General features: G+C 46.5%; 1 protein-coding gene across 1 annotated transcript in view; it reads left to right on the plus strand.

Moving 5' to 3' along the window:
- DNAH3 (dynein axonemal heavy chain 3) overlaps positions 1–25,650 on the plus strand; it is a 229,454-nt gene that overhangs the window by 94,454 nt on the left and 109,350 nt on the right. Inside the window, exons 23-32 of the mRNA XM_036279927.1 lie at positions 6,624–6,760; positions 10,148–10,349; positions 12,017–12,109; positions 15,252–15,362; positions 16,685–16,799; positions 18,584–18,782; positions 22,087–22,195; positions 22,416–22,529; positions 23,191–23,367; positions 25,461–25,552. Of these exons, the coding sequence (XP_036135820.1) occupies positions 6,624–6,760; positions 10,148–10,349; positions 12,017–12,109; positions 15,252–15,362; positions 16,685–16,799; positions 18,584–18,782; positions 22,087–22,195; positions 22,416–22,529; positions 23,191–23,367; positions 25,461–25,552 (1,349 nt within the window). The remainder of the gene's footprint in view (positions 1–6,623; positions 6,761–10,147; positions 10,350–12,016; positions 12,110–15,251; positions 15,363–16,684; positions 16,800–18,583; positions 18,783–22,086; positions 22,196–22,415; positions 22,530–23,190; positions 23,368–25,460; positions 25,553–25,650) is intronic.

Genomic DNA, 25,650 nt, shown 5'->3' on the forward strand with positions numbered 1-25,650 from the left:
AATCCTTTCAGAATTCAAATGATTGCCCATATTCAGTTACGTAGGTATTTAACAAACGTTTATTCAGTACCTGCGATGGCCCAGGCATGGTACTAGGAGTACACTTGAAGATGACAAGAATACAGTGTCTGCCTTCACAGAATTCACTGTTTTGTGAACAGACAGACTTACAACGATTTTAGAGCACAGAAAAATGATTTGGTAAGAGGGCGACATTGGAAATAGGCCTTAAAGTGTGAATTCACTGGGTGTGTAAGGCTTCTGGGCTACCTATTAAAAGGTGATATTTTTTTTCCTTTTTGAAGTCAAGTGTGCTCAAATTTGGCTGCATTTATAGAGAATTTGTCTCAAGGGAATGTATGTGCCCTGGTTGTCTGTAGGAGACAGATATGTGGTCATTGATATTGCTTGGCCAGCAGAGCCACTTTGTATGATATCCTGCTTCCTCCAACTTCATATCGGCCAAGATTTTTGGTTGCAAGTAACCGACACACACTCAGGGTAGCTCAAACAAAAAGACCAAGGGAGCGTCTCATGGACTCAAGAGCAGAGTGTGTAAGTGGCTCTAGAACCCAGCAATCCCATGGGAAATCATGAGCACTCTTCCTATGCTGGCTTCCATCTCTCTCACTGACTGGCTCACTCTGCCCCTCAGTCACATCCTGGAAGATGACCCTCACCCAGGAGCAAAGCCCCTTCCTTCAAAGGGCCAGCCCAGACTAGTACAGAATGTCATGATCTGAATTCCAAAATCCCAGAGTTAAAATATAATTGGCTTGAGGAGTCAGAAAAGTGGTGGTAGAGTGAATGGAAGCTACACAGACCATCTCCCAGGACCAAAACAAATCAAGCCTGATAGAAACTGTGGAGGTGCAAGCGGGTGGGGTGGGGGGGGGGGAGGAGCCCATGAACAGGAGCTGAGGGCTGTTTCAGCTGAGAGCACTCAGTTCCCTGAAAAGCAAGATCACTAAATCAGTTATAGTCACTCACCTTGGGCTCCCGCAGAGGGGGAGCAGATTGGATTGGAATTGTGTGGAGAGAGTCCTGGGCTCCTGGCTCAGGAGAGAACTGGAGGGAAGAACACCAGGAGTTTTTTGCTGATTCATTCCCTCATGGGACAGTGGACATCTTGCTCAAAGAGCCCCTTCCCAGAGCCACAGGTAGAAGCAACAGCCCCTCCCTAAGGAATTTAATACTACCAGACCAGGCCAGAGAAATACAAAGTGAGGCTCATTAAGAGCTAGAGACATTGCCACACCTGTTGGAAATCCTTTTATCCTCTACAGCTGAGGGACTTTTCATTCAGCTGAGGGCTATAGCCAGAGGCTCATCAGGTAACTGAGAATAATAGCCTGCAGGCAAAAGCTAGAGGATAACTGAACCTTGCTTGGCCTACAAATCAACCCAGGAGTGTAAAACTTGACAGTGGTGTTTTTGTTTTTGTTCTTTTTAATATATTTTTCTTTATTGATTTTAGAGAGAGAGGAAAAGAGAGGGAGAGAGAGACAAAAACATCAATGAGAGAGAACATTGACTGGCTGCATCCTGCATGCCCTGCACTGGGGATCAGGCCCATAACCTGGGCATGTGCCCTAACTAGAAATCAAACCAGCAACCTCTTGGTATGTGGGTCAATGTTCAACCACTGAGCCACACCAGCCTGGTGACAATGGTATTTAATGTGGTTCCTCCCACACTCATCCAAATCCAGTAGAGGAAGCCACAATCAGCAGAACACCAACACCCACAGGGAAAATTTCTCAGGCTCCAAAACCATCTGAGACAGACAAATGGTGAAACAAAGAAACAAATCCCAAATGAAAGAACAAGAGAATTCTGAAGAAGAAGGAATAAATTAAATGGAATTAAGCATGATATCAGAGGCAGAGTTCAGATAAATGATTGTGAGGAACCTCAACAGCATGAGTAAAGATACAGAAACATTGAAAATTAACCAACTGGAAATGAAAAACCACCAAGCAGAAATGAAGAATGACATAGCAGAAATAAAGAACACATTGAAAGGAATAACCAGCAGATTAGAGGAAGCTGAGGATTGCTTCAGTGAACTAGAAGACAGGGTAGAAAAAATCACTCATTCAGAAAACCAAAGAGAAAAAACAAGAAGACAGCTTAACAGAACTGTGGGACAATAGGAAACATAATAACATCCACATCATAGGAGTTCCAGAAGAAGAAAATGAGTAAGGGTTACAGAATATATTTGAAGAAATAGTGACAGAAAACTTCCCTAACCTGGCGAAAGAAAAAGTCATACGAGTCCAATTAAAATGCCAAAAATTAAAGACAAAGAGAGAATCCTAAAGGCAGCAAGAGATAAGCAACAGGTTAACTACAAAGGAACCCCCATAAGGCTCTCAGCTGACTTCTCAACAGAAACACTACAGGCCAGAAGGGAATGGCATGAAGTAATCAAGGTAACAAAAAACAAGGATCTGAGTCCAAGACTACTCTATCCTGCAAGGCTATCATTCAAAATAGAAGGTGAAATAAAAAGCTTCCCAGGAAAAAAAAACACTAAGGGAATATATTAGCACCAATCCAGCAATGCAAGAAATGTTAAAAGGACTGCTCTAATAAGTAGAAGAAATAGGAAGAGAAACATAACCACAATAAACAAAAATGGCAATAAATAAGTACATATTAATAATAACCTTAAATACAAATGGATTAAACACTCCAATCAAAAGACACAGAGTAGCTGAATGGGTAAGAATGAATGACTCAACATATGTTGTTTACAAGAGACCCACTTCACAACAAAAGACTCACATAGGTTGAAAGTGAAGGAATGGGAAAGAAATCTTCCAAGCAAAATGAAAGGGAAAAAAGGCTCAGTAGCAATACTCATATCCATTAAAAGAGACTTGAGGCCTACCTGAAGAAACAAGAAAAATTTCCAATTGATTATCTAACCCTACAACTTAAAGAACTAGAAAGTAAACAAAAGGAAAAACCAAGCCCTGACCAGTTTGACTCAGTGGTTAGAGTGCCAGCCACCGACCAATGAGTTTCAAGTTCAATTCCAGTCAAGGGCACTTACCTGTGTTACAGTTCATCCCTGACCCTAGTTGGGGTTGTGCAGGAAACAATTAGTCAATGTGTCTCTCTCACACCAATGTTTCTCTCTCTCTTCCTCTCTAGCTCTCCCTCCCTCCCATTCTCTCTGAACAAAAAATGGAAATACATCTTCAGGGAGGCTTGAAAAAAAGAAAAGAAAAACCCAGAGCAAATAGAAGGAAAGGAATAGTAAATGCCAGAGCAGAAATAAACAACCTAGAGACTAAAAAAATATTATAATAATAATAATTTTAAAAGATCAATGAAACACAGAACTGGTTCTTTGAAAAGAAAAACAAGATTGATAGACCCTTAGCCAGACTCGCCCAGAAACAAATAAACAAACAAAAAAGGACCTAAACAAAACAGAAATGAAAGAGAAGTAGCAACTAACACCGTAGAAATAGAAAGGATCGTTAAAGAATACTACGAGCAATTATACTGCAACAAATTGGACAATCTGTGTGAAATGGACAAATTTCTAGTCTCCCAAGACTGAACCAGAAAGAGATAGAATTTTTGAACAGACCAATAACAACTAAGGAAATTGAAGATGTAATCAAGAAATTCCCAGCAAACATAAGCCCATGCCCAGATGGCTTCATGGGGGAGTTTTACAGAACATTCAAAGAAGAACTAACACCCATTCTCCTCAAACTATTCCAAAAAAATACAAAAAAAAGGAAGAGTTCCAGATTCATTTTATGAAGCCAACATAATTCTAATTCTAAAACCAGTTAAAGACACTACAAAGAAAGAAAACTAGGCCAATATCCCTTATGAAGATAGAGCCCAAATTCCTTAACAAAATATTAGCAAATTGGATCCAGCAATACATTAAAAAAATTATTCACCATGACCAAGTGGGATTCATCCCAGGGATGCAAAGCTGGTACAATAATCACAAGTCAATAAATGTGATACACCCATAAAAAAAATGAAAATAAAAACCATATGATCATATCAATAGATACTGAAAAACTATTCAACAAAATCTAGCACCCATTTCTGATAAAAATACTCAGCAATGTGGGAATAGAGGGATTATATCTCAATATAATAAAGACCATATATGACAAACCTACAGCCAACATCATACTCAATGGACAAAAACTAAAAGCATTTCCCTTAAGAACAGCAACAAGACAGGGATGACCACTTTCACCACTTTTATTCAACATAGTACTGGAAGTCTTAGCCACAACAATTAGACAGAAGAAAAAATAAAAGGGATCCAAATAAGAAAGGAGGAAATGAAACTGTCATTATTTTCAAATAGCATGATATTGTACATAGAAAACCCTAAAACCCCATCAAAAATCTACTAGATTTTCTAAATGAATTTGTCAAAATAGCAGGATACAAAATTAACATCAAGAAATCTATGGCACTCAGCCTATGCTGCTCAGGGGTTGAGCATCAACCCATGCACCAAGAGGTTGCCAGTTCAACTCCCGGTCAGGGTACATGGGCAGGTTGTAGGCCTGATCCTCCAGTTGGGGACATGCAGGAGGCGACCAATTGATGTTCTCTCTCATCCATATTTCTATCTCTCTTTCCCTCTCCCTTCCTCTTTCTCTAAAAACCAATAAAGAAAAAAATTTTTTTCTAAAGACAGGAAAAGCAACGCAGGGGGAAGAGCAGAGTGGTGCTGGCCTCCCCATGGGTAGTGAGTAGATTCTGGGTGTAAAATCAATCAATCAATCAATCAATCAATAAAAATAAGAAATCAATGGCATTTGTATACACTGATAATGAATTCACAGAAAGAGAAACTAAAAGGACAATCCCATTCACCATTGCAGCAAAATAAATTAAGATACCTTGGAGTAAACTTAACCAAAGAAGTAAAGGATCTGTTTGCAGAAAACTACAAGGCATTGAAAAAAGATATAAAAACATGGAAGCATATACCTTATTCACAGATTGGAAGAACTGACATCATTAAAATATCCATACTACCCAAAGCAATCTATAGATTTAATGCAACCTCCATCAAAATACCAACGACATATTTTACAGAACTAGAACAAATACTCCAAAAGTTTATATGGAACCAAAAAAGACCCCAAATAGCCACAGCAATCTTGAAAAACAAGAACAAAGTAGGAGGGATCACAATACCGGATATCAGATTATACTACAAAGCACTGTAATCAAAACTGCCTGATACTGGCATAAGAACAGACATATAGATCAATGGAACAGAACAGAGAACCCAGAAATTGACCCAACACAATATGCTCAATTAATATTTGACAGAGGTGGCAAGAGCATACAGTGGAGTCAAGACAGCTTCTTCAATAAATGGTGTTGGGAAAATTGGACAGCTACATGCAAAAAAATGAAACTAGACCACCAACTTACACCATATACAAGAATAAACTCAAAATGGATAAAAGACTTAAATATGGCAGAGGAACTAAATAGACACTTCTCCAAACAGGACATACAAATGGCTAAGAGACATATAAAGAAATGCTCAACATCACTAATCATCAGAGAGATGCAAATTAGAACAACAATGAGGTATCACCTCACACCTGTCAGAATGGCCGCCATCAACAAATCATCAAACAACAAGTGTTGGCGAGGGTGTGGAGAAAAGGAGACTCTAGTACACTGCTGGTGGGAATGCAGACTGGTGCAACCACTATGGAAAACACTATGGTATTACCTCAAAAAATTAAAATTTGAATTGCCATTTGACCCAGTGATCCCACTTCTAGTAATATACCCTAAGAAGCCTGAAACACCAATCAGAAAGAATATATGTACCCCCATGTTCATAGCAGCGCTATTTACAATAGCTAAGATCTGGAAACAGCCCACGTGTCCACCATGAGTGAATTAAAAAGCTGTGGTACATATATACAATGGAATACTATGCAAATGTAGGAAAGAAAGATCTCTTATCCTTTGAGGTGACATGGAGGGACCTGGAGAGTATTATGGTGAGTGAAATAAGCCAGTCAGAGAAAAACAAATATCATATGCTCTCACTTTGTTGTGGAATATAATGAACAAAATAAGCAGATAAACAAAATAGACCCAGAAACATAGAAGTAGGGTTCAGACTGACAAACCTCAGAGGAGGTGGGCAGGGGAGAGGGAAGGGATAAACCAAAGAACTTATGTATATCAGCATAACCAATGGACATAGACACCAGTGCTGGGGGGGGGGGGGTAGGGTTAGGAGAAGGGTGTCAATGGTGAGAACAGGAGAAATATCTGTAACAAAAATTAATTAATAAAAAAAATAAAAAACAGGAGGCCAACATTCCAATAAATAAATATATAATTCAACTAATTATGTATATATATATAATTGGCTTGATTGATTTCAGGTGCCCAGCCCTGGTCCAGTCAACCATGGCCAGAGGAACAGAGTCATGTTTTATGAGCACTCATCTTTGTGGGATTGGGAGATACTGAGCTGGGCAAGGCATCACTAATTGATGTGCTGGTCATACAATCATATAATGACCACTCTCAGAATCTGGGAGACCCATGGTGATTCTTGCATTTTTGATGGATCATAGGTGAAAGATGCCAGGGCTCTGGTGGCAGCAGATCAGCCACGCATGGCTGAGAAACTTCAAGAAGCTAACAGTCTGTTGGAGGACATCCAGAAGGGGCTAAATGATTACTTGGAGAAGAAGAGACTGTTTTTTCCCAGGTATTCATTATTGTCCTTTTGTTTGCAGCTGCCCTCTTGACCCATATGTAGGTAGAATTAAAGTTCTCATGCTGAGAGGTGGCTTCTCTCAGTCTCTGCTATATTCTTTTCTAGTTTTCTATTCCCCAAGAGATAGCTCTCAGGGGTAAGGCTTCTCTTCATGATTGTTATTTAGAGTGAGGTTGAATGGACACCAGTGGAGACAAATCCACACCTTGGCCAACTAACATGGTCAGAGACCCAGTTAGCGGAGTATAGTAGCCATGATTAAGGACCTAGACTTTGGAGTTAAACAGACCTTGGGTTGAGTCCCAGCTTTTCCACTTGCTAATCTTGAGACCTTCAGCAAATCCAGCCGAGCTTCAGGTTCCCCACTATGAAATGGAGATACAATAACGGCTCTCACCTCGTAGATGTGTTGCAGATACCAAATGAGATAATGCATATAAAGCATTTAGCATCTAAACTATGTGTTTAAGAAATGTCAGCAAAGTTTGTTTGCTATCAAATTTTGTAGTTTCTGGTAAGTATGTTTATAAGTATTTGACTCTTTTTTCCACAATGTTCTTCTGCATAAAGGTCAAGGTAGATTTGGAGGGTTAGTTCCAGGAAGGAGAGTCCTCACTCCTGATAATCTATCCATGTCTAGTTGACTATGGATGGTCACTCCGTGTCATTTGATTCTAATTAGGATGTAGATTTAACCCTAACTTGCCTTCACAGAAAGTATACTTTAGTGTTTCCCTATATGGAGACAAAGTTAGTTCTCTCCTTTCCACCAAAAGAAAAAAGGGGGTTGTTTGAGATTCAGAAATGTCCTTGGTATTGATTTAGTGCACTATTGTCCAGCAGAATGTCCCTCAATGACATAAATGTCTTATACTGTGTTGTCCACTGTAGTCACCATGAGCCATATGGCTACTTTAAATGTGGCTAGTGTAACTGAAAAGGCCATTTTTAATTTATTTAGTATTCATTTTTAAAATAAACGGCCACAGGTGGCTTAATGCATTTAGTATTGGCTATATGACAGCACAAATAGTGGAGGGAACCTCGCTTTGAAAGCATGAAACTTGGGCAGAGGACACTGCTGAGACTTGTACTTCTAGACCTAGACCACGACTGTTATTCCTCATAAAATAAAAACACAGCCAACACCAACACAGCATTTGCCACGTGCCAGGACACCACTCTGGGTGCTTTGCACATACTAACTTGGAAGGATTATTTTATCTCCATTTTATAAATGAGGAAACAGTAACTTGCCAAAAACAGTACTGGTAAGTGGACATGCTAGCATTCAAATATGGGTTGTCTAGATGAGATATTTAACCTCTCTGAGGCCCTCATTTTCTTTCTAAGCTAAATATGCACACACATCTCAGTATTCCTTTATGCTTTTTAAAAAATGTTTCTATTGATTTTTTTTTTTTTTTTTTTTTGAGCGAGAGAGAGAGAGAAAGAAGGGTGAGAGAGCTAGAAACATCAGTGTGAGAGAACTACATCTATTGGCTGCCTCCTGCACGCCCCTTACTGGATGGAGATCAAGCCCACAACCTGGGCATGTGTCCTGACCAGGAATCAAACCAAGACGTCTCAGTCCACTGAGCCATATAAGTCGGGCTCTTTATGCTTTTTTATGAAATAAAATTAAACACTCTCAGCAAACACTTTAAAAATATTATTGATAGGTACATATTTTAAATTAATTTTATCTTTAAATACAGAGTGCTAAATAATGATTTTAATTTTAAATTATACAAAAATATTACATGTTCCTCTTATGGCCTTTAACCATTATTCATTTTCACACATGATGAATCCATAGAGATTACTTGTATGGATTTCACTTGGGCCCAGCCGGTGTGACTCAGTGGCTGACCCACGCACCAAGAGGGAGTGGGAGAAATTGACATCCTCATTAGGCATCAGTCAGCCAACAAACCACAATTGAGCTCTTCTTACCTGCTCAACACTGCAGCTACAGTATATTAGCTTGCCTTGCTGTATAACAAACCACCCCCCAAAACTTAAAACAGCAACTATTTATTCAGTTCACAATTCTGTGGGTTGACAAATTGGGCTGGGCTCAGCTGGGTGGTTCTTCTGGTCTCATCAGTGTTCACTTGTGTGACTATAATTATCTGGTACTCTGTGGCCTCAATCATTTGTATGGTGGTTGGCTTCCTGTTAGCTGGAGCAACAGAGGTAGTTGGGCCACATGTCTGTCTTTCAGCCTGCTGAAGGCTAGCCTGGGCTTATTCACATGGTGATGTTCACAGTGGCCCAAGACCAGCCAGAGGGGAAGCGTCAAGGCCTCTTGATGTCTAGGCTTAGAACTTGCACAAACTGATGTTTGCCACAGTCTATTGACCAAAGTAGGACATACAGCCAGCCCAGGGTCAAGAGATGTGAAAACAGACTCCACCTCTTGATGAGATTAAGTGCAACCGATTGTGGCCAATTTTGTAATCCCATCATATAGTGAAAACCATAATCATATGGTCCCTTAATTATGAAACTTTCAGCCTAGTGGTCCCAGTAGAGGTTTGTTCCTTGAACATTTTCTGAAGGTTTGTTGTGGCTGCTCTTCGGGCCTAAGCAAGAGAATGAAGCTCTCTTATCTGTAATTTAAAACAAGATAAAGGCCTCTGCATGTAAATTAGTCCACTATTAATATGTACTTCTTATCCACACCTGTGAAGCCTCTGTCATACCTGGAGATAAGTTAAGAAAAGAAAGTTTTCTCTCTTTCCTTCTCCTGCCCAGTGGTTCTCAACACTAACTGAACATTAGAATCACCTGAAATTTTACTTTAATTTTTAATTGAATTTATTGGGGTAATATTGGTTAATGAAACTGTGTAGATTTCAGGTACGCAATTCTATTCTACATCGTCTGTGTATTGTATTGTGTTCACCACCCCAAGTCAAGTCACCATCCATCTCCCTTTTAGAACCTCTTCTACCTGCCCCTATCTGAGATTTTTAAAAATTAAAAAACCCAGATCCAACTCCAGATCAATTATATGTCAGTCTTTGGCCAGTAGAACCTTGACATTGGAATCTTAAAACAAGTTCAGCAGGTGATTCTGAAGTGAAGCCAGGGTTGAGAACCACTGCTCGTTGGTTTCTTTCTAAAGGAAGCACCCCACCCCAGCCCAGCCATTTTAAAGCCAAGGTACCAGCCTTCATTAGTTCTCTTGCTGTCAGAGTCAAAATCATCTGCACCCGACGTACCCCAATGGACAAGGGTGGAGGGAGTGCACCTTTGAGAAGACCCTGGATCGCAGCTGGTCCCCCCAGGCGCCCTCTCCCTGCCAGAGGGTCGCATTGTGGGAAAGTTTCTCGGAAGGGACCTCAGGGCCATCTCTCTGCTCTGGAATAGGTTCTTCTTCCTGTCAAACGACGAGCTGCTGGAGATCTTGTCGGAGACCAAGGACCCCCTCCGAGTGCAGCCGCATTTAAAGAAGTGCTTTGAAGGAATTGCCAAGCTGGAGTTTACAGACTGTTTGGAGATCGTGGGCATGATCAGCTCGGAAAAAGAAACCGTTCCATTCAAACAGAAAATCTACCCAGCTCACGCCAAAGTAACTATCTTTACCCATTTGGGGTTCTTTTCTGCCTAACAGAGCAAAAGGAGAGAGGCCGAGAGCATATTGGTTAAGCATCGAGGGTCTGCCTGGGTGTGGAACGTGGGCTCCACAGCTTAATGACTGGGTGACTTTGGGAAGTGACTCCATCTCTCAGAGTCTCAGTTTGCCCATCTCTAGAACGGGAAGTATACTGCAGTCCATGTGGCACACTAAACTGTGGAGGGATTTTAACCAAACTCGTGTGGAGGCAGTAGCAGAGTCGGATCCAAACTGAGCCCAGTAACTCAGTCAGACGGCTCGTGGGGGCAGGTGTTTTCAGAGGTCAATAAAACATGGAGTCAATGCCATCTAATTCTGATTTTTATATGTGTGCCCTTATACAATGAGCAGAGTATAAACTACTTCCCCTCGTGTGGGACACCCCAGCACCCTCACTGGCATGGGTAACCGATCTCCACCGCGCTCTGCTGATCCTTTTTGTGACCCGCCACCCATCATCTAGCTCATGGCCACCTGAAGTCAACAGCTACAGTGGCCTGAAATTCTGAAGTCGAGTAATTTGCTGCATGTTTGAATTACCTGTCAAGCTCAAGGAAATCCAGATGCCCAGGTTTCATCCCAGGTTACATCTTGAGTGGAAGGCAGGCTTTTTCATTTTTATTTTTTTAATGATCTCCAGATAATTCCAAAGCACAGTAAATTTGGAATCCACTGGAATCATGAAAGCACTAAAATATTCACTAGAGATGAGCAGTTTACTTTACTCACTGAAATATAAATGTCATGTCCTCCTGAGAAATTGTCTCAGAAAATTATGTGAAAGAAATGCATGTTAAAAATCTTTTATTGCACCTTTTACAACACACACAGTTCCTACAATAAAGTAAATAAATGCAAAACAAATAGTTACAGAATATTGGCTTGAAGGGGTGTGTGGGGGAAGAAGGAACTGTCCTCTACCCTCAAGGTTCTTTCTGCTGGTCGAGTAATCAGATAAACATGAGCTAGATCAAGAAGAGAAATAACCAAATGTGAGCACATGCATGAGAGAGTCAGAGACCCCACACACAAACGAGGTTCGGAGACAACCAGGGAAACCGAGGAAAGGTGCCTGGAGCTGCAGAGGGCGACGCAGGGGGAGCAGCGTGCAGTAAGCAGCAGTTTGCCCTGCCGTGTGCAAAGGTAAAACGTCATTGCTGGCGATTCTTATCATGGGCCAGGCTCCCAACTTAAATTCGTCTGTATCAGTGGTTCTCAACCTGTGGGTCGCAACCCATTTGGGGGTTGAACGACCCTTTCACAGGGGTCGTCTGAGACATAACAGTAGCAAAATTGCAGTTATGAAGTAGCAACAAAAATAATTTTATGGTTGGGGGTCACCACATGAGGAACTGTATTAAAGGGTCGCGGCATTAGGAAGGTTGAGAACCACTGTTCTAGATGGTTAAGGTGGGTGCAGAAGTTTCTCTTGACCGTGCAGGGTCTTGCCTGCCTTTAGGTCAAAATAAGTCCCACATCACTAGGCATATCTGGGGTTGGCTGCTTCTGAACCCCGACGGGTGCAAACCCTGGGCCTCCCTGCAGCCCGTGCAGAGGAAAGGCTGGTTCTGTGGCTGGGCTCCGCCCCTGGGACTGCTACCCTGCTGCCTGTCTGCCCGCAGGGCATGGTGGAAAAGTGGCTCCAGCAGGTGGAGCAGATGATGCTGGCCAGCTTGCGGGAAGTCATCAGACTCGGGATTGAAGCGTACGTCCAGGTAAGTGAGAGCGGGGTGGGCGGGCCCGATGGTGGTGCAACAGCAAGAAGCTGGGGAGAAGGTTGAATGGATCAGTTCTTTCTTTTTTATTAAATTTATGGGGGTGACATTGGTTAATAAAATTATATATGTTTCAGGTATACAATTCTACAATCCATCATCTGTATGTTGTATTGTGTGTTCAAGTCTCTTTCCATCATGACCTCTTATCCTAAATGGATCAGTTCTGACCGCTCCTCTGTCTTCTGTCGAAGCTCGGCTCAGTCCTGCCCAGTACACCTGACCCCTCTGTGCCTCTCTGTCCTCTCTGGTGCAAGGTTTGCAGTTAGAAGCAGATGACACCGGTGAGCCTGAAGCCTCTGGTTGCTGCAGGCCAGTCCTTTCTGTGAAATGAATTGATGGCAAGAGCCCCTTCCAATTAAGCATCCCCCCCAGGCTTTTCACTCACGTGACACCTGCCCTGAATGGCACAAATCATTAAGCCCCAGTGCTTTAGGTGAGACAGGTAGGACAGAGGCCTAAAAGAAAAGAACCATTTTAGCCAGCTTTAACTGTAGCATCTCCCAGCAAACAAAAGAATAGTCGGTTATCACCTTCCCGCTCAAGTGCAGGACTGACCTGCTGTCCCTCTCAGTGGTGTCCCTGGAAAGGAAAGGCCAGTGCTTTGTCTTATGATACACTCTGAGACAGGCCAGTAGGCCAGGAGGTGGAACAGGGAAACAGAACTGAACAGACTATCAGAGCATTTACAGCGGACACAGAAGGTCCCTCCCTGGAGACGACATCTAGGCCTCAGTTGTATTTCAGCTCCAGGCCCCAAGAAAGCAGTCAAACCAGGTGGGTGGCACCAGAACAAGTGCAGTGACTAATGACCCCCTACCCAGATCTGACCACTGAGTGAGGACCATGACCCCAAAGAAGCACACCCAGAAAACTGATGACTATTCCGCTGAAACCCTCCCCTGAGACCCTCCCCCAAGAGTCCCTCCTGCAGGAGAGAGAGAAAAGCCTCAAGACAAAGGACCCAGCAGCGAGCTGTTGGTCCCTCTGAGCCATTCCCTTCCCCCTCCTCCCCCCACAGGCAGTATCTCCTAAACTCAGTCCCCAGGAGACTTGCCACCAGGGGAGCAGCGGCTGCAGCAGCTTGACCCAGGCTGACCCTGAACCTGTCTCCAAGGCCCCCTTTCTCCAAGCCCAGCCTGGGCCCTCCTGTTGCTCCTATGCTAAGCCCTGCCTTGGCTCACTGTCCCAGCTTTAATAAATGTAGTCTCGCAGTCACCTGTGTCAGCGCTGGGCTCAGCAAGACCGGTTCTTCCCCAGAGGAAAGACTTCAGCACGAGAGAACTGCAGCAAGTGGCAAAGCTTCATTCAAGTACATCCGAGCGCCTCTCAGAGGGGTCACGAAGCCCGTGCCCTGCGTCTCGGTGCTGGCTCTGCCCTCATTCTGTCCCCCCTACGTGCTGTCATAATCCCCCTGCGCCATCCGTCCTTCAGCTGGAGGCCCCCAGAATCGCTAGGTTCGCTGAACTGGGGGGACTGTTAGAAGTCCCTGTACCTGCAGGCACCTTGCAAGACGTCGTTCTTTGGGTGCTGGGAGGAGTCATCTTTTTTTTTCCCCCAAAAAAATGTTATTGTTGATTTTGTAGAGAGAGGAAGGGAGAGGAAGAGATAGAAACATCAATGAGAGAGAATCACAAATGGGCTGCCTCCAGCACGCCCCCAGTGGGGACGGAGCCTGCAATCTGGGCACGCACCCTGACCGGGAATCGAACCTGCAACCTCTGGGTGCATGGGACCATGCTCAACCGCTGAGCCACAGCAGCCGGCTGGAGCCCAAGAGCCCTGCATTTCTGCTGGAACCCTCCCCTGCATTTCTTTTTCCCTATTTTGGTCTAACTTTAATAGCTGTTTTAATTTTCTCGTCTCTTTCCTTTTTTATTTAAGCTTGGGTTTTTGGTCAGTCTGTCCTTTCTCTGCCCTGCTCTATCCATCAACCACCTGCTCTAACCCCGGGGCTTGTGCAGTGGGTCTCTCCTGCACGGTCAAGGACCCACGCCTGGCCGGCCCTGGGCAGACCCGCTCAGCCAGTAACATGCTCTAAACCAAAAATTGAAGAGAAGCTGCTGCCTGTGCGGAGCTGCTGCTTGGACTGCCTCCGGAGCAAGTCAGCAAACAGTCTCTGTGTCAGACCAGAGTCGACGCGCTCCGCTCTGCGGGCTGCCCGCACCGCTTCGTCTCCTTTGTGGGTGGCGCGCGCAGTGGGCGCAGCTGCGCTGCACCTTCCTTTACAGAGCCGGCAGATCTGGCCCTCGGGCCAGACTTCGCCTGATTTACAGTTAAAAAGAAGTCGAGGGTATGACTAAGAAACTGTGGGGCAGCACTGCCAGACGACGGAGCCATTAAAGAGAGTGGATACTGCAGGCCGGTGGGGCTCAGTGGTTGAGCGTCGACCCTGCACCAGGAGGTCGCTGGTTCGATTCCAGGTCAGGGCACAAGCCCAGCTTGTGGGCCAAATCCCCAGGAGGCAGCCCATCAGTGTTCTCTCTCATCAATGTTTATCTCTGTCTCCCTCTCCCTTCCTCTCGCTCTAAAATCAAAAAAGGGAAAAAAAAGTGAATACTGCCCTGGCTGGTTTTGCTCAGGAGTTAGAGCATCGGCCCACAGACCAAAGAGTCACAGGTTCAGTTCTGGTCAAGGGTACATACCTTGTTTGCAGTTTGTCCCAGGCCCTGGTTGGGGTCATGCGGGAGGCAACCAGTTGATGTGTCTCTCTCGCATCAATGTCTCTCTCTCTCTCTCTCTCCCCCCCTCCCACTCTATCTGAAAATTAATGGAAAAATATTCTCTGGTGAGGATTTTTTTAAAAAAACTTAAAAATAAGAGTGAATGTTTCTGAACACCACCTCAGTTATAACTAGTAAAGTTCCTGGATAGGAGCATGAAGCAAACAGTTCAGAGTTGAGATTGTTGGTGATTCAGGGAGGAAGACATAAATCGGTAATCCCACAGATGTCAAGCCTCACAGTGTGAGGGTGGGGAAGAGTTTTGTTTGTGTTAAGGGGTGAGACGGTGGGGGTGTTTTTAGGAAGTCAGGCGAAGTCACACAAGGTGAACGGACCCTATGACATGCTCATCTTCCCAGGTCTCCCGCGATCGGTGGGTCCTGCAGTGGCCTGGCCAGGTGGTCATCTGTGTCTCCTCCATCTTTTGGACCCGGGAAGTGTCTGAAGCCCTGGTTGAAAACACCCTGCAGGTAAACGGCCTGTTGCAAAGCTTGAGAGGAGCCTGGAGCGTGTTAGGATGTGGATGGCATGGTGGGAGTGGCCTTGTTTTCTTCACATATATATTTTTTATTGTTGAAAGGATTACAGATGTCCTCGTTTTACCCCATTGACCCTCTCCTTCCCACTCCCACCCCCTCCTGCGCTCCCCAGCCTAGTGTCCCTGTCGATTGGTTGATCATAGATGCATATGAGTATTTGGTTTATCTCCCCCCCCATCCCTCTGAGGTTTGTTAGTCTGTTCCCTACTTCCATGACTCTAGTTCTTTGGGTCGAGAGCTTATTTCGTTCATGATGTTCCACAAATAAGTGAGATCATGTGGTACTTGTCTTTCTCTGACTGGCTTATTTTGCTTTGTTTTCTAAACAACAACAAAAATCATCGTGGCACTCAGCCCATGAGATCCCAGGAGCCAGGTTTCACGGGGCCTCTGGGCAGAGGATTCGGAGGTGGGGCGCCCGGAGCTTGCTACCGGCAGAGCCTCTCCAAGTCCTGGCCAGGCAGATCCCAGGCGCAGGCTTCTGAGACGGGGGCCTGTGCCTTCAGGGTCAACCTGGAATTTCCACCAGCCAAGTCTTTTACTTTTTAAAGTTCATTCTTGTTTATTCACTCTCTATTTTAAAATGGTGTCAGATGTACAAATAATGTTGCAAAAATAATACAAAGAATTCCCATATGCTGGTCATTCAGAGTGCACCAACATAAACATTGTATATAACCACAGGGCAGTTGTCCAAATCAGGAGACCAACACTGATACAAGAGACAGTACTATCTCATCTACAGCCCTTTACATGGGCTAATCGGATCCGCCAGGCGCCCCTGACGCCTCTCTGCCGGCTTCAGGCTCCAGCCCAGGACTGCGTGTTCGCAGGCATCTCGTTGTCACATCTCCTGTCTCCTTTTCAGGGGGTTTTGTTCATTCTGATTTACTGTCATTTATACACAGTCAAGTCCACCCTTCTTAGTGTACAGTTCTGAGCTCTGACACACACACACACGCATTGGTATCACCCCAGATCCCTCATGCCCTTGATAGTCCACCCTTCCCCTACTCCACACCCCTGGCAAGGGCCACAGCATCAGTGATGATAAGATCATGCAGCATCTAGTGTCTGTCAGCTGGCGTGGTGCGTTTGCGAGGCGTCTAGGTTCGTACGGGGGCTGCCGGGAGGGGGCTGTGGATGACACCCGGGAGTCCGGCTTCAGCCGTGGGTGGTGGGAGGTGACACTTTGAAGGGATTACCAGGGCAGAACCCAGTGTAACCAGCTGTCCCTCCCGTGTCCCTGCCAGGACTTTCTGGGAAAGAGCAACGATCAGATCGCACAGATCGTCCAGCTGGTGCGGGGAAAGCTGAGCAGCGGGGCTCGCCTCACCCTCGGGGCCCTCACGGTCATCGATGTCCACGGTGAGCACGCAGGCTTCCCTGGGGACAGCGGCCAGGCCTGCCTCCTCTCCTCCTGCAGGGAGGGACTCGGCGTCCCCGTCTCCTCTGTGAGTGAGGTGCGGGGCAAGGAGAGGAGCTGACGCTCTCGGCAGGGCTGGGTGAGACGGCGATGGGCGAGACCCAGCGCTGAGCCCTCCGTGTGCTGACCAGAGCTCGGCGAGCACTCTCCGGGCGCCCCAGGGGCCCCGCTGTGTGCTAGTGCCGGGCATGCGTTACCTCCTTTCTACATGCATTTCACAGATCAAGGACCGGAGGCTTAAAGAGGAACGAGCCTCTAAGGGGCACACAGCTTGTCAGTAGCAGAAGCTCTTCTGTAATTTGAATCTACGTCTGTCTGGTTCCAAACCCCGGAGACTGGAAATGGGCAGTGATGCAGGGAATGAGTGGGCGGGAGATGATGCATCCTGGCTCTTCCTGAAAAACAGAAGAACTGGGGTCTCTGTAAAACAAACCACCCCCACATCCTCACTCCATCATCCCCAAGGAAACTGGGGCTGGACCAGGCTGGTTGCCTGGGAACAGTGTCCCTTTGTGCACATGCCCAGCTTCCTGCTGGCATCTCGTGGCATCTTAGTCCCCTTCGGGTTGATGCTCATCTCAGTCTGATAGCGTTGGCATAGGCTAGCGTGAAGCTGGGCATGGGCTCTTCACTGGGCACATGTCCAGCTGGTAGGGACACATGCTGGTGTGGTTACTGCCCAGGGGGCCCCAGGTTGGGTTCACACACACACACGCACACGCACACGCACACTCTCCTCTGCAGGGTTTGAGGTTTCACTGCAACGTAGCAGCCTTCTCCTGTGGAGGGGCAGGAGACTGACAGGGCATCCCTTTGCAAAGCTGGTTCTCAGATCCTGATCTCAAGCTGCTCCACTTGTTCTGGGATCCCAGTAGCTCTTGCCCAGTGAATTACTTAAAAAATAACTGATGATTCCCAGAAACCTACTGTCCACACTTCAACTTCAGGGATCCCAGCACTGTGAGAAAATTAAATTAGGCTCCTCAACCTAAGCGAGAAAGGAGGAAACCTAGAACTGTACCTCCCAGCTGCATTCCAGGTGATGAAAAGAGACATCTAACCAGGGTTCACGGGCCCTTTACCTACTAACTGTGTCAGGCCAAGCAGGTTGTATTCTCCTGGGATATCCTGGAGGCCGGGAGCAGGCCCACAGGTCATGTTGGGGGTAAGATGGCATTTGGGGGTAACTACATATTGCAAAGTCCTTTGAGTCAGCCCCACCAGAGTCTGGGAATGATGACAACAGCTAATACTCATGTCACGTTTGCATATGCCAGGCACAGCTCCTTCCTCTCTGGTTCTTTGTATTCTTTCTTTCGGTCCATCTGCCCATCTACAACCGTGTGTCTGTGAATCTATACAGATGTGTGTATATGTGCAGTACACGAATCTGTATATGTAGTGTATCCACACACATAGAGATTCACCTCATCCTCGTCACAACCCTGTTAGGTGAGTGCGTGTGGTCACATCTTACAGGTGACGCTGCTGAAGGAGAGAGAGGCTGAGTCATTTCTCCAGAGTCACAAAGTCAGTTGGTGGCAGAAGCAGAATCTGGACCAGGCAGTCCGGTTTCGGGGGCCTCACCTTTACCTCTGGGTACAGACGGTGCAGCAGGCGCTCTGCCAGGCCCTCGGGAGCAGCGAAGCCCACGCCGGCTCCAGCACCCTCCGAGGGGTGGGTGGAGGCGAGGAGGTGTGACAGGTGTGTCTCTGTGCTCCGGCAGCACGGGATGTGGTGGCCAGGCTCTCCGAGGACAGCGTCTGCGACCTGAACGACTTCCAGTGGGTCTCCCAGCTGCGCTACTACTGGGAGGCGGAGGATGTGCAGGTGCAGATGATCACCACGGAGGCCACGTACGGCTACGAGTACCTGGGGAACTCCCCCCGGCTGGTGATCACGCCCCTCACCGACCGCTGCTACCGGTGAGCTGGGGGCAGAGCTCGGAAGGAAGGCCGTCTGGGAGGAAGCTCGGGGCATCTTGAGTGTCACCTTCACCCTCTACATTTCAGCTTCTCGGAGTTTTGAATCTTGCCCTTAAACACCAGAGTCTCACAGATGGGGGTGGAAATTAGGCCTTAGGCCAGAAATGAGAACCCAGTAAGAACCCTAAGGTGGTTCTTAATTAATGTGGTCAAGCCAACAAGCAGAAGGTGGGTGCCTGTCCTTGAAAATGGCTCAGTACTTAAGGAGAAAGCTCCCCAGTGGCAGATTGAAGATGGTGCCTGGAGATCCCAGGCCACGGGAGCCACGGGCTTGGCGAAGGGCCAGGCAAGAGTCTGAGCTGGCCGGCCGGAGCTCAGTGCAGGAGGGCTCTGCACTTCCCCGGAATTCGGAACATTAGAACCACAGGTGTTCCCTGGAATTCGGAACATTAGAACCACAGGTGTTCCCCGGAATTTGGAACATTAGAACCACAGGTGTTCCCCGGAATTCGGAACATTAAAACCACAGGTGTTTCCTGGAATTCATAACATTAGAAACACAGGTGTTTCCTGGAATTCATAACATTAGAAACACAGGTTTCCCCCAGAATTCATAACATTAGAAACACAGGTGTTCCTTGGAATTCATAACATTAGAAACACAGGTTTCCCTGGAATTCATAACATTAGAAACACAGGTGTTCCCCAGAATTCGTAACATTAGAACCACAGGTGTTCCCCGGAATTTGGAACATGAGAACCACAGGTGTTCCTTGGAATTCATAACATTAGAAACACAGGTTTCCCCCAGAATTCATAACATTAGAAACACAGGTGTTCCTTGGAATTCATAACATTAGAAACACAGGTTTCCCTGGAATTCATAACATTAGAAACACAGGTGTTCCCCAGAATTCGTAACATTAGAACCACAGGTGTTCCCCGGAATTTGGAACATGAGAACCACAGGTGTTCCTTGGAATTCATAACATTAGAAACACAGGTTTCCCCCAGAATTCATAACATTAGAAACACAGGTGTTCCCCGGAATTCGGAACATTAGAACCACAGGTGTTCCCCGGAATTCGGAACATTAGAACCACAGGTGTTTCCTGGAATTCATAACATTAGAAACACCGGTTTCCCCCAGAATTCATAACATTAGAAACACAGGTGTTCCTTGGAATTCATAACATTAGAAACACAAGTTTCCCCCAGAATTCATAACATTAGAAACACAGGTTTCCCCCAGAATTCATAACATTAGAAACACAGGTGTTCCCCAGAATTCGTAACATTAGAACCACAGGTGTTCCCCGGAATTTGGAACATGAGAACCACAGGTGTTCCTTGGAATTCATAACATTAGAAACACAGGTTTCCCCCAGAATTCATAACATTAGAAACACAGGTGTTCCCCGGAATTCGGAACATTAGAACCACAGGTGTTTCCTGGAATTCATAACATTAGAAACACAGGTTTCCCCCAGAATTCATAAATTAGAAACACAGGTTTCCCTGGAATTCATAACATTAGAAACACAGGTTTCCCTGGAATTCATAACATTAGAAACACAGGTTTCCCCCAGAATTCATAACATTAGAAACACAGGTGTTCCCCAGAATTCGTAACATTAGAACCACAGGTGTTCCCCGGAATTTGGAACATGAGAACCACAGGTGTTCCTTGGAATTCATAACATTAGAAACACAGGTTTCCCCCAGAATTCATAACATTAGAAACACAGGTGTTCCCCGGAATTCGGAACATTAGAACCACAGGTGTTTCCTGGAATTCATAACATTAGAAACACAGGTTTCCCCCAGAATTCATAAATTAGAAACACAGGTTTCCCTGGAATTCATAACATTAGAAACACAGGTTTCCCTGGAATTCATAACATTAGAAACACAGGTTTCCCCCAGAATTCATAACATTAGAAACACAGGTGTTCCTTGGAATTCATAACATTAGAAACACAGGTTTCCCCCAGAATTCATAACATTAGAAACACAGGTTTCCCTGGAATTCATAACATTAGAAACACAGGTGTTCCCCAGAATTCGTAACATTAGAACCACAGGTGTTCCCCCGAATTTGGAACATTAGAACCACAGGTGTTCCTTGGAATTCATAACATTAGAAACACAGGTTTCCCCCAGAATTCATAACATTAGAAACACAGGTGTTCCCCGGAATTCGGAACATTAGAACCACAGGTGTTTCCTGGAATTCATAACATTAGAAACACAGGTTTCCCTGGAATTCATAACATTAGAACCACAGGTGTTGTGAACTTCTCAAGTCTATGATGTTAGATCGTCTTTGACTCTGTGTTCTTCATAGTGGAATGTTTTTAATTACAAAGATAATACTTGAGTACTTTCTTCTTTCAAAGTCCTCAATCACTTGTTTCCTAGACTCTTTTTTCATTTATTTATCCCACTCGTTCTTCAACAGCCATTTCTTGAACCTTCCTGTGCATCACACATGACCTCCAGGAATCCTCAACTTAATGGGGTACAGGAGATACTCGGGTGATTCTGAAGTCACAGAGGCTCATGCAGGGGGCTGTGGAACCGCAGTAAAAACATCATTCATTTCTAACACGTATCTTATCCCTACACCTCGTGCCAGAAACTGCAGTAGTTTGCTGAGGATATTGAACTGAATCAAGCTCAAGAGTTTATAATCTAGTGGGAGAGATATATTTATTTCCTCCATTCCATCAGCATCACTGGTCTTTGGAATGTGGAGTTTGAGGATTTTTTATTTGATTCACTTACATCTGTATGTGCTCATTTGTTCATTCAATCTTTCATTCAAAGAAATGCTCGTGGGTGCCCCACGCGCCAGGTGCAGTGCCCCGCTCTGAGGTTGCTGCGCTGAGTGAAACAGAATTCTTCACAATGGTGGTCATATAATCAGGGGAGATTTCTAAACTATTTGTATGAGTTAAAACAAGATAAACCAGAAGCGCCCTGGCCGGTTTGGCTCAGCGGTTAGAACATTGGCCTGCGGTCCTGAGAGACCCGGGTTCGGTTCCCGCTAAGGGCATGTACCTCGGTTGTAGTTTGTCCCCGGCCCTGGTCGGTTGTGCGGGTGGCAGCCACTCAATGTGTCCCTTCACATCGATGTTTCTCTCTCTCTCTCTGTTCCTCTCTCTCCCTCCCACTCTACCTGAACAAAAAAATGGAAAAATGTCCTCGGGTGAGGATAAAAAAAAAAAAAGATAAACCAGAAGCTAGTTTCTTTCCTGTGTCTTAGGACTTGAGCACCGAGTTCTGATTTTCTTCCCCTCAGGACACTGATGGGAGCGTTGAAGTTGAATCTCGGGGGAGCGCCCGAAGGCCCAGCCGGGACAGGCAAGACAGAAACCACCAAGGATCTGGCCAAGGCTCTGGCCAAGCAGGTGGGAAACTGCTGCCCGTCCCCACCCTCTCCCGCCAGTCCTCTCCGAGCCCGTCCCGGGAAGCTGGCGTGAAGTTGAAGGGGGGTTGGCAGTGCCACAGGTGAGGGGCCCCGCTGCTCCTGTAAAACAGAAAGGAAGCAAGGAGCCCGCCACAGCTCACGCACAGGGTGATTCAGACGCGTGGAGACCCGTCCTGAATGTGCCCGTGTCCTCCCTCCAGTGTGTGGTCTTCAACTGTTCGGATGGTCTGGATTATAAAGCCATGGGGAAGTTCTTCAAAGGGCTGGCCCAGGCTGGAGCATGGGCCTGCTTTGATGAGTTCAACAGGATTGAGGTAACCCTGCTCCCGGGGCACAGGGTGGGACCGACAGGGGCCTTTTCCTGGTTTCTCAGCTCCTCAGTGACAGGGTACAGGTGCTCAGTGAACTGAGCAAGAACAGCCCGAGGGTGTAAACTGCCTGCCTGTTACCCGCGTGCACCCTCAGCACACTCGTCATTTCGCGGGCTCGTCACAAACGTACTAAGCAGTCACTGTGTCACATTTCTGCAGGTGTCCATGACACAAAGGTGGGAATGGCTTTCCATCTGGATGCGCGGAATCTGGCAAAGGGAACTAAAACTGAATGAAACAAGTACAATATGGCAGATATTACAGTCGTGGCGCAGAAGAGTTGTCACAGAAGAGGGGCCATGAGTTCTGTTTGGGTGGGGAACTGAGATCCAGACACACAAACATTCCGTTTGAACCAGCGGACACTGTTCAAATACATACTTTGGGCCAAGCATTATGCTACGTGCTGGGAAAAAGATGAAGTACTATGGAAACTACACACACACTTTCTTTTTCTTTACCAAAACTCTAATTGTAGTCCTAGTTTTGAATGTGAAAGTCTGGTCCCCAGGTGACTGGGTCCTTCCTTTGTGAAGTAAAGGGGCCGGGAAGGGGGGGATGGGCGTCAAAGCTGGAGCTCCCAGCAGCCTGCGTCCTCGCCCAGGTGGAGGTGCTGTCCGTGGTGGCTCAGCAGATCCTCAGCATCCAACAAGCCATCGCCCGGAAACTGAAGGTGTTCATCTTTGAAGGCACCGAGCTCTCTCTGAACCCCACCTGCGCTGTCTTCATCACCATGAATCCCGGGTACGCCGGCAGGGCGGAGCTGCCCGACAACCTCAAGGTAAACCTGAGGGTGTGTGAGGGCTGCACTGCAGTGCAGGAGCTCTGGGAGCACCCAGGGGTCTCACCGAGAAGCCAAGCTGTGGGACCGGGTGACATTATCTGGCCATGGTAAGGATCGTGGAGTGTGGATGCAGTTAGATGGTTCTTGGCCTTAGAACAAAACCACTCCCTCTCATGGGAGGTGGGGTGGAGTGGGGCAGAAAGGGGTGGGTAGATGGCAAACAGGAAGTGATGTGCGTTAGCACAAGGGTCACTAGTTCCACCGTCTCCAGGGGTCGGACAGGTGATGCCAGTGAGAGCAGCCGGCTGGGCACAGCGAGGACCCCAGTGAATGCCCCATCTGCAGACAGCAGCCCCCTTGGCCCAGCCCGGCATAAACTGCCAGACACCTCATCTTTCAGGGAAAGCCAGAAATTTGGATTTTTACATAAAATCTGATTTTTAGATTCTAGCTCAATGTGAAAAACAAAAAATTCACTGTAAGCCAAAGAAAATAGAGCTACTTATAAGAAAGCATCCAAGGTGGATACAGAGATCTCTGATAAACCTAGGCCGGGCCACATGGAGCTCCCCTTTATCACTGGGCTGGTTAATGGACACCTAAGCAGTGTCCAACCCAAAGCCGGCTGCCCCACCCAGCTAGAGAGATGGCAAGAGAGCGTGCTTGTCCCTAGTCCCTGCTGCTGCGCTGGCCCTGCTGCGGCTGGTGGTGGCTGGTTCAATTCCCAGTCAGGGCACATGCCCTGGTTGTGGGCCTGATCCCCAGTGGGGGGCATGCAGGAGGTGGCCAGTCGATGTTCTCTCTCATCAAAGTTTCTGTCTTCTCTCCATCTCCCTTCCTCTCTCTCTGATATCAATAAAGAAAAAAATTTTTTTTAAAAACAACATATAACCAAACCAATTTTACCTCAAGCTAATTAATATGAACAAGAGCTAAATTCCTACAGCACCTTGTCAATGCTGTAATGAAACGACATTGAACAAATGACATTATTCAAGGACCTGCTGTACATGATACTCCACTTGCTAGAATCGCATTCTTATTAGTGCCCTTGAGTCCTGTTCAGCCTCCCCTACTCCTGGGGATGGAGACGAGTCAGGGAGTCCCTCGGCGGTGGCACCTCCCCTCTAGGTCAACACAGGCCAATGAGAACTGTAGCAGACCCACATTTCTTATCACTTTTCTATTAATTTTTAGAGGAAGGAAAGGAGATAGAGAGAAACATAGACCGGCTGCCTCCTGTAGTCGCCCTGAGAGTAGATCAAACGCACATCCCGGGTATGTGCCGTGAATGGGAATCAAACCCACAGCCTTCAATGTATGGGACAACGTTCCCACCAAGTAAGCACCCAGCCAGGGCCACACTTCTTATTGTTACCCAGTTGCTGTAACTCCCGCCTGCACCCCTGGCGGCCAGCTGCCCTCTCAGACCTGCACAGGACACTTCCGTGAGACAGAGTGGTGTAGTAGAATGCACCAGCCTGGAGGCCAGGGTTCTAGTCCCGGCTTGACCTCCAACTATGGCAAGTCACTTCTCTAAGATCTAAGGTAATGATAACCTCTGTTTACTGAGCTCTGACTGCATGCTACACACTTTTCTAAGTGCCTCGCTTACATGGTATCATTTTTCTCATGGTAACTATGAAGAGGGTACAGTCGTTAGCCCATTAAAGACGAAGAAACTGAGGTCCAGCAGAGTTGCACAACTTGTCCACAGCTAGCAGGGACAGACAAGGCCTCGAATCAAGCTTGCTCGGACTCCAGGCGACTTCTGACCCTCGCCGGCCCTGCCATTCAGATTGACTCCTGCCGGACAGCCCCAGCTGACCGAAGCTCACTTGGCACGGAGAACGCCGTGCTTTCAGGCACCGGGGCTTCCGCAGTGTGGCGGGGCCAGTGTGATGCATGTACTTGACTTGGGCAGGGCCCATGGACCGCTCAGTGGGTCCATCCCACGAAGACGGTCCCACGGCCTTGACTCGGCCTCCAGCCCACTGTTCCTTGTCTGTCAGTGCGTGGCCTCGGTGATCAGATGTGCCTCCCATGTCAATGGCATGCATTCAGGTTCTGAATGGCTGTTTCTTTTCCAGGCCTTGTTCCGGACAGTGGCCATGATGGTGCCAGACTACGCCCTCATTGGAGAAATTTCTCTCTACTCTATGGGGTTTCTGGACTCCAGAAGGTACGCACATTGGTTTTCCAGGGCGTTCTCACAGCCCTGACAGAGTGGCCTGTTGTGCAGCGGATCCCAGGTGGGTTGCCCACTGGAAGAGAAATTCA

The sequence above is a fragment of the Molossus molossus genome, unplaced genomic scaffold (genome assembly GCF_014108415.1).
Source record: "Molossus molossus isolate mMolMol1 unplaced genomic scaffold, mMolMol1.p scaffold_m16_p_3, whole genome shotgun sequence".
NCBI classification, from domain to species: Eukaryota; Metazoa; Chordata; class Mammalia; order Chiroptera; family Molossidae; genus Molossus; species Molossus molossus.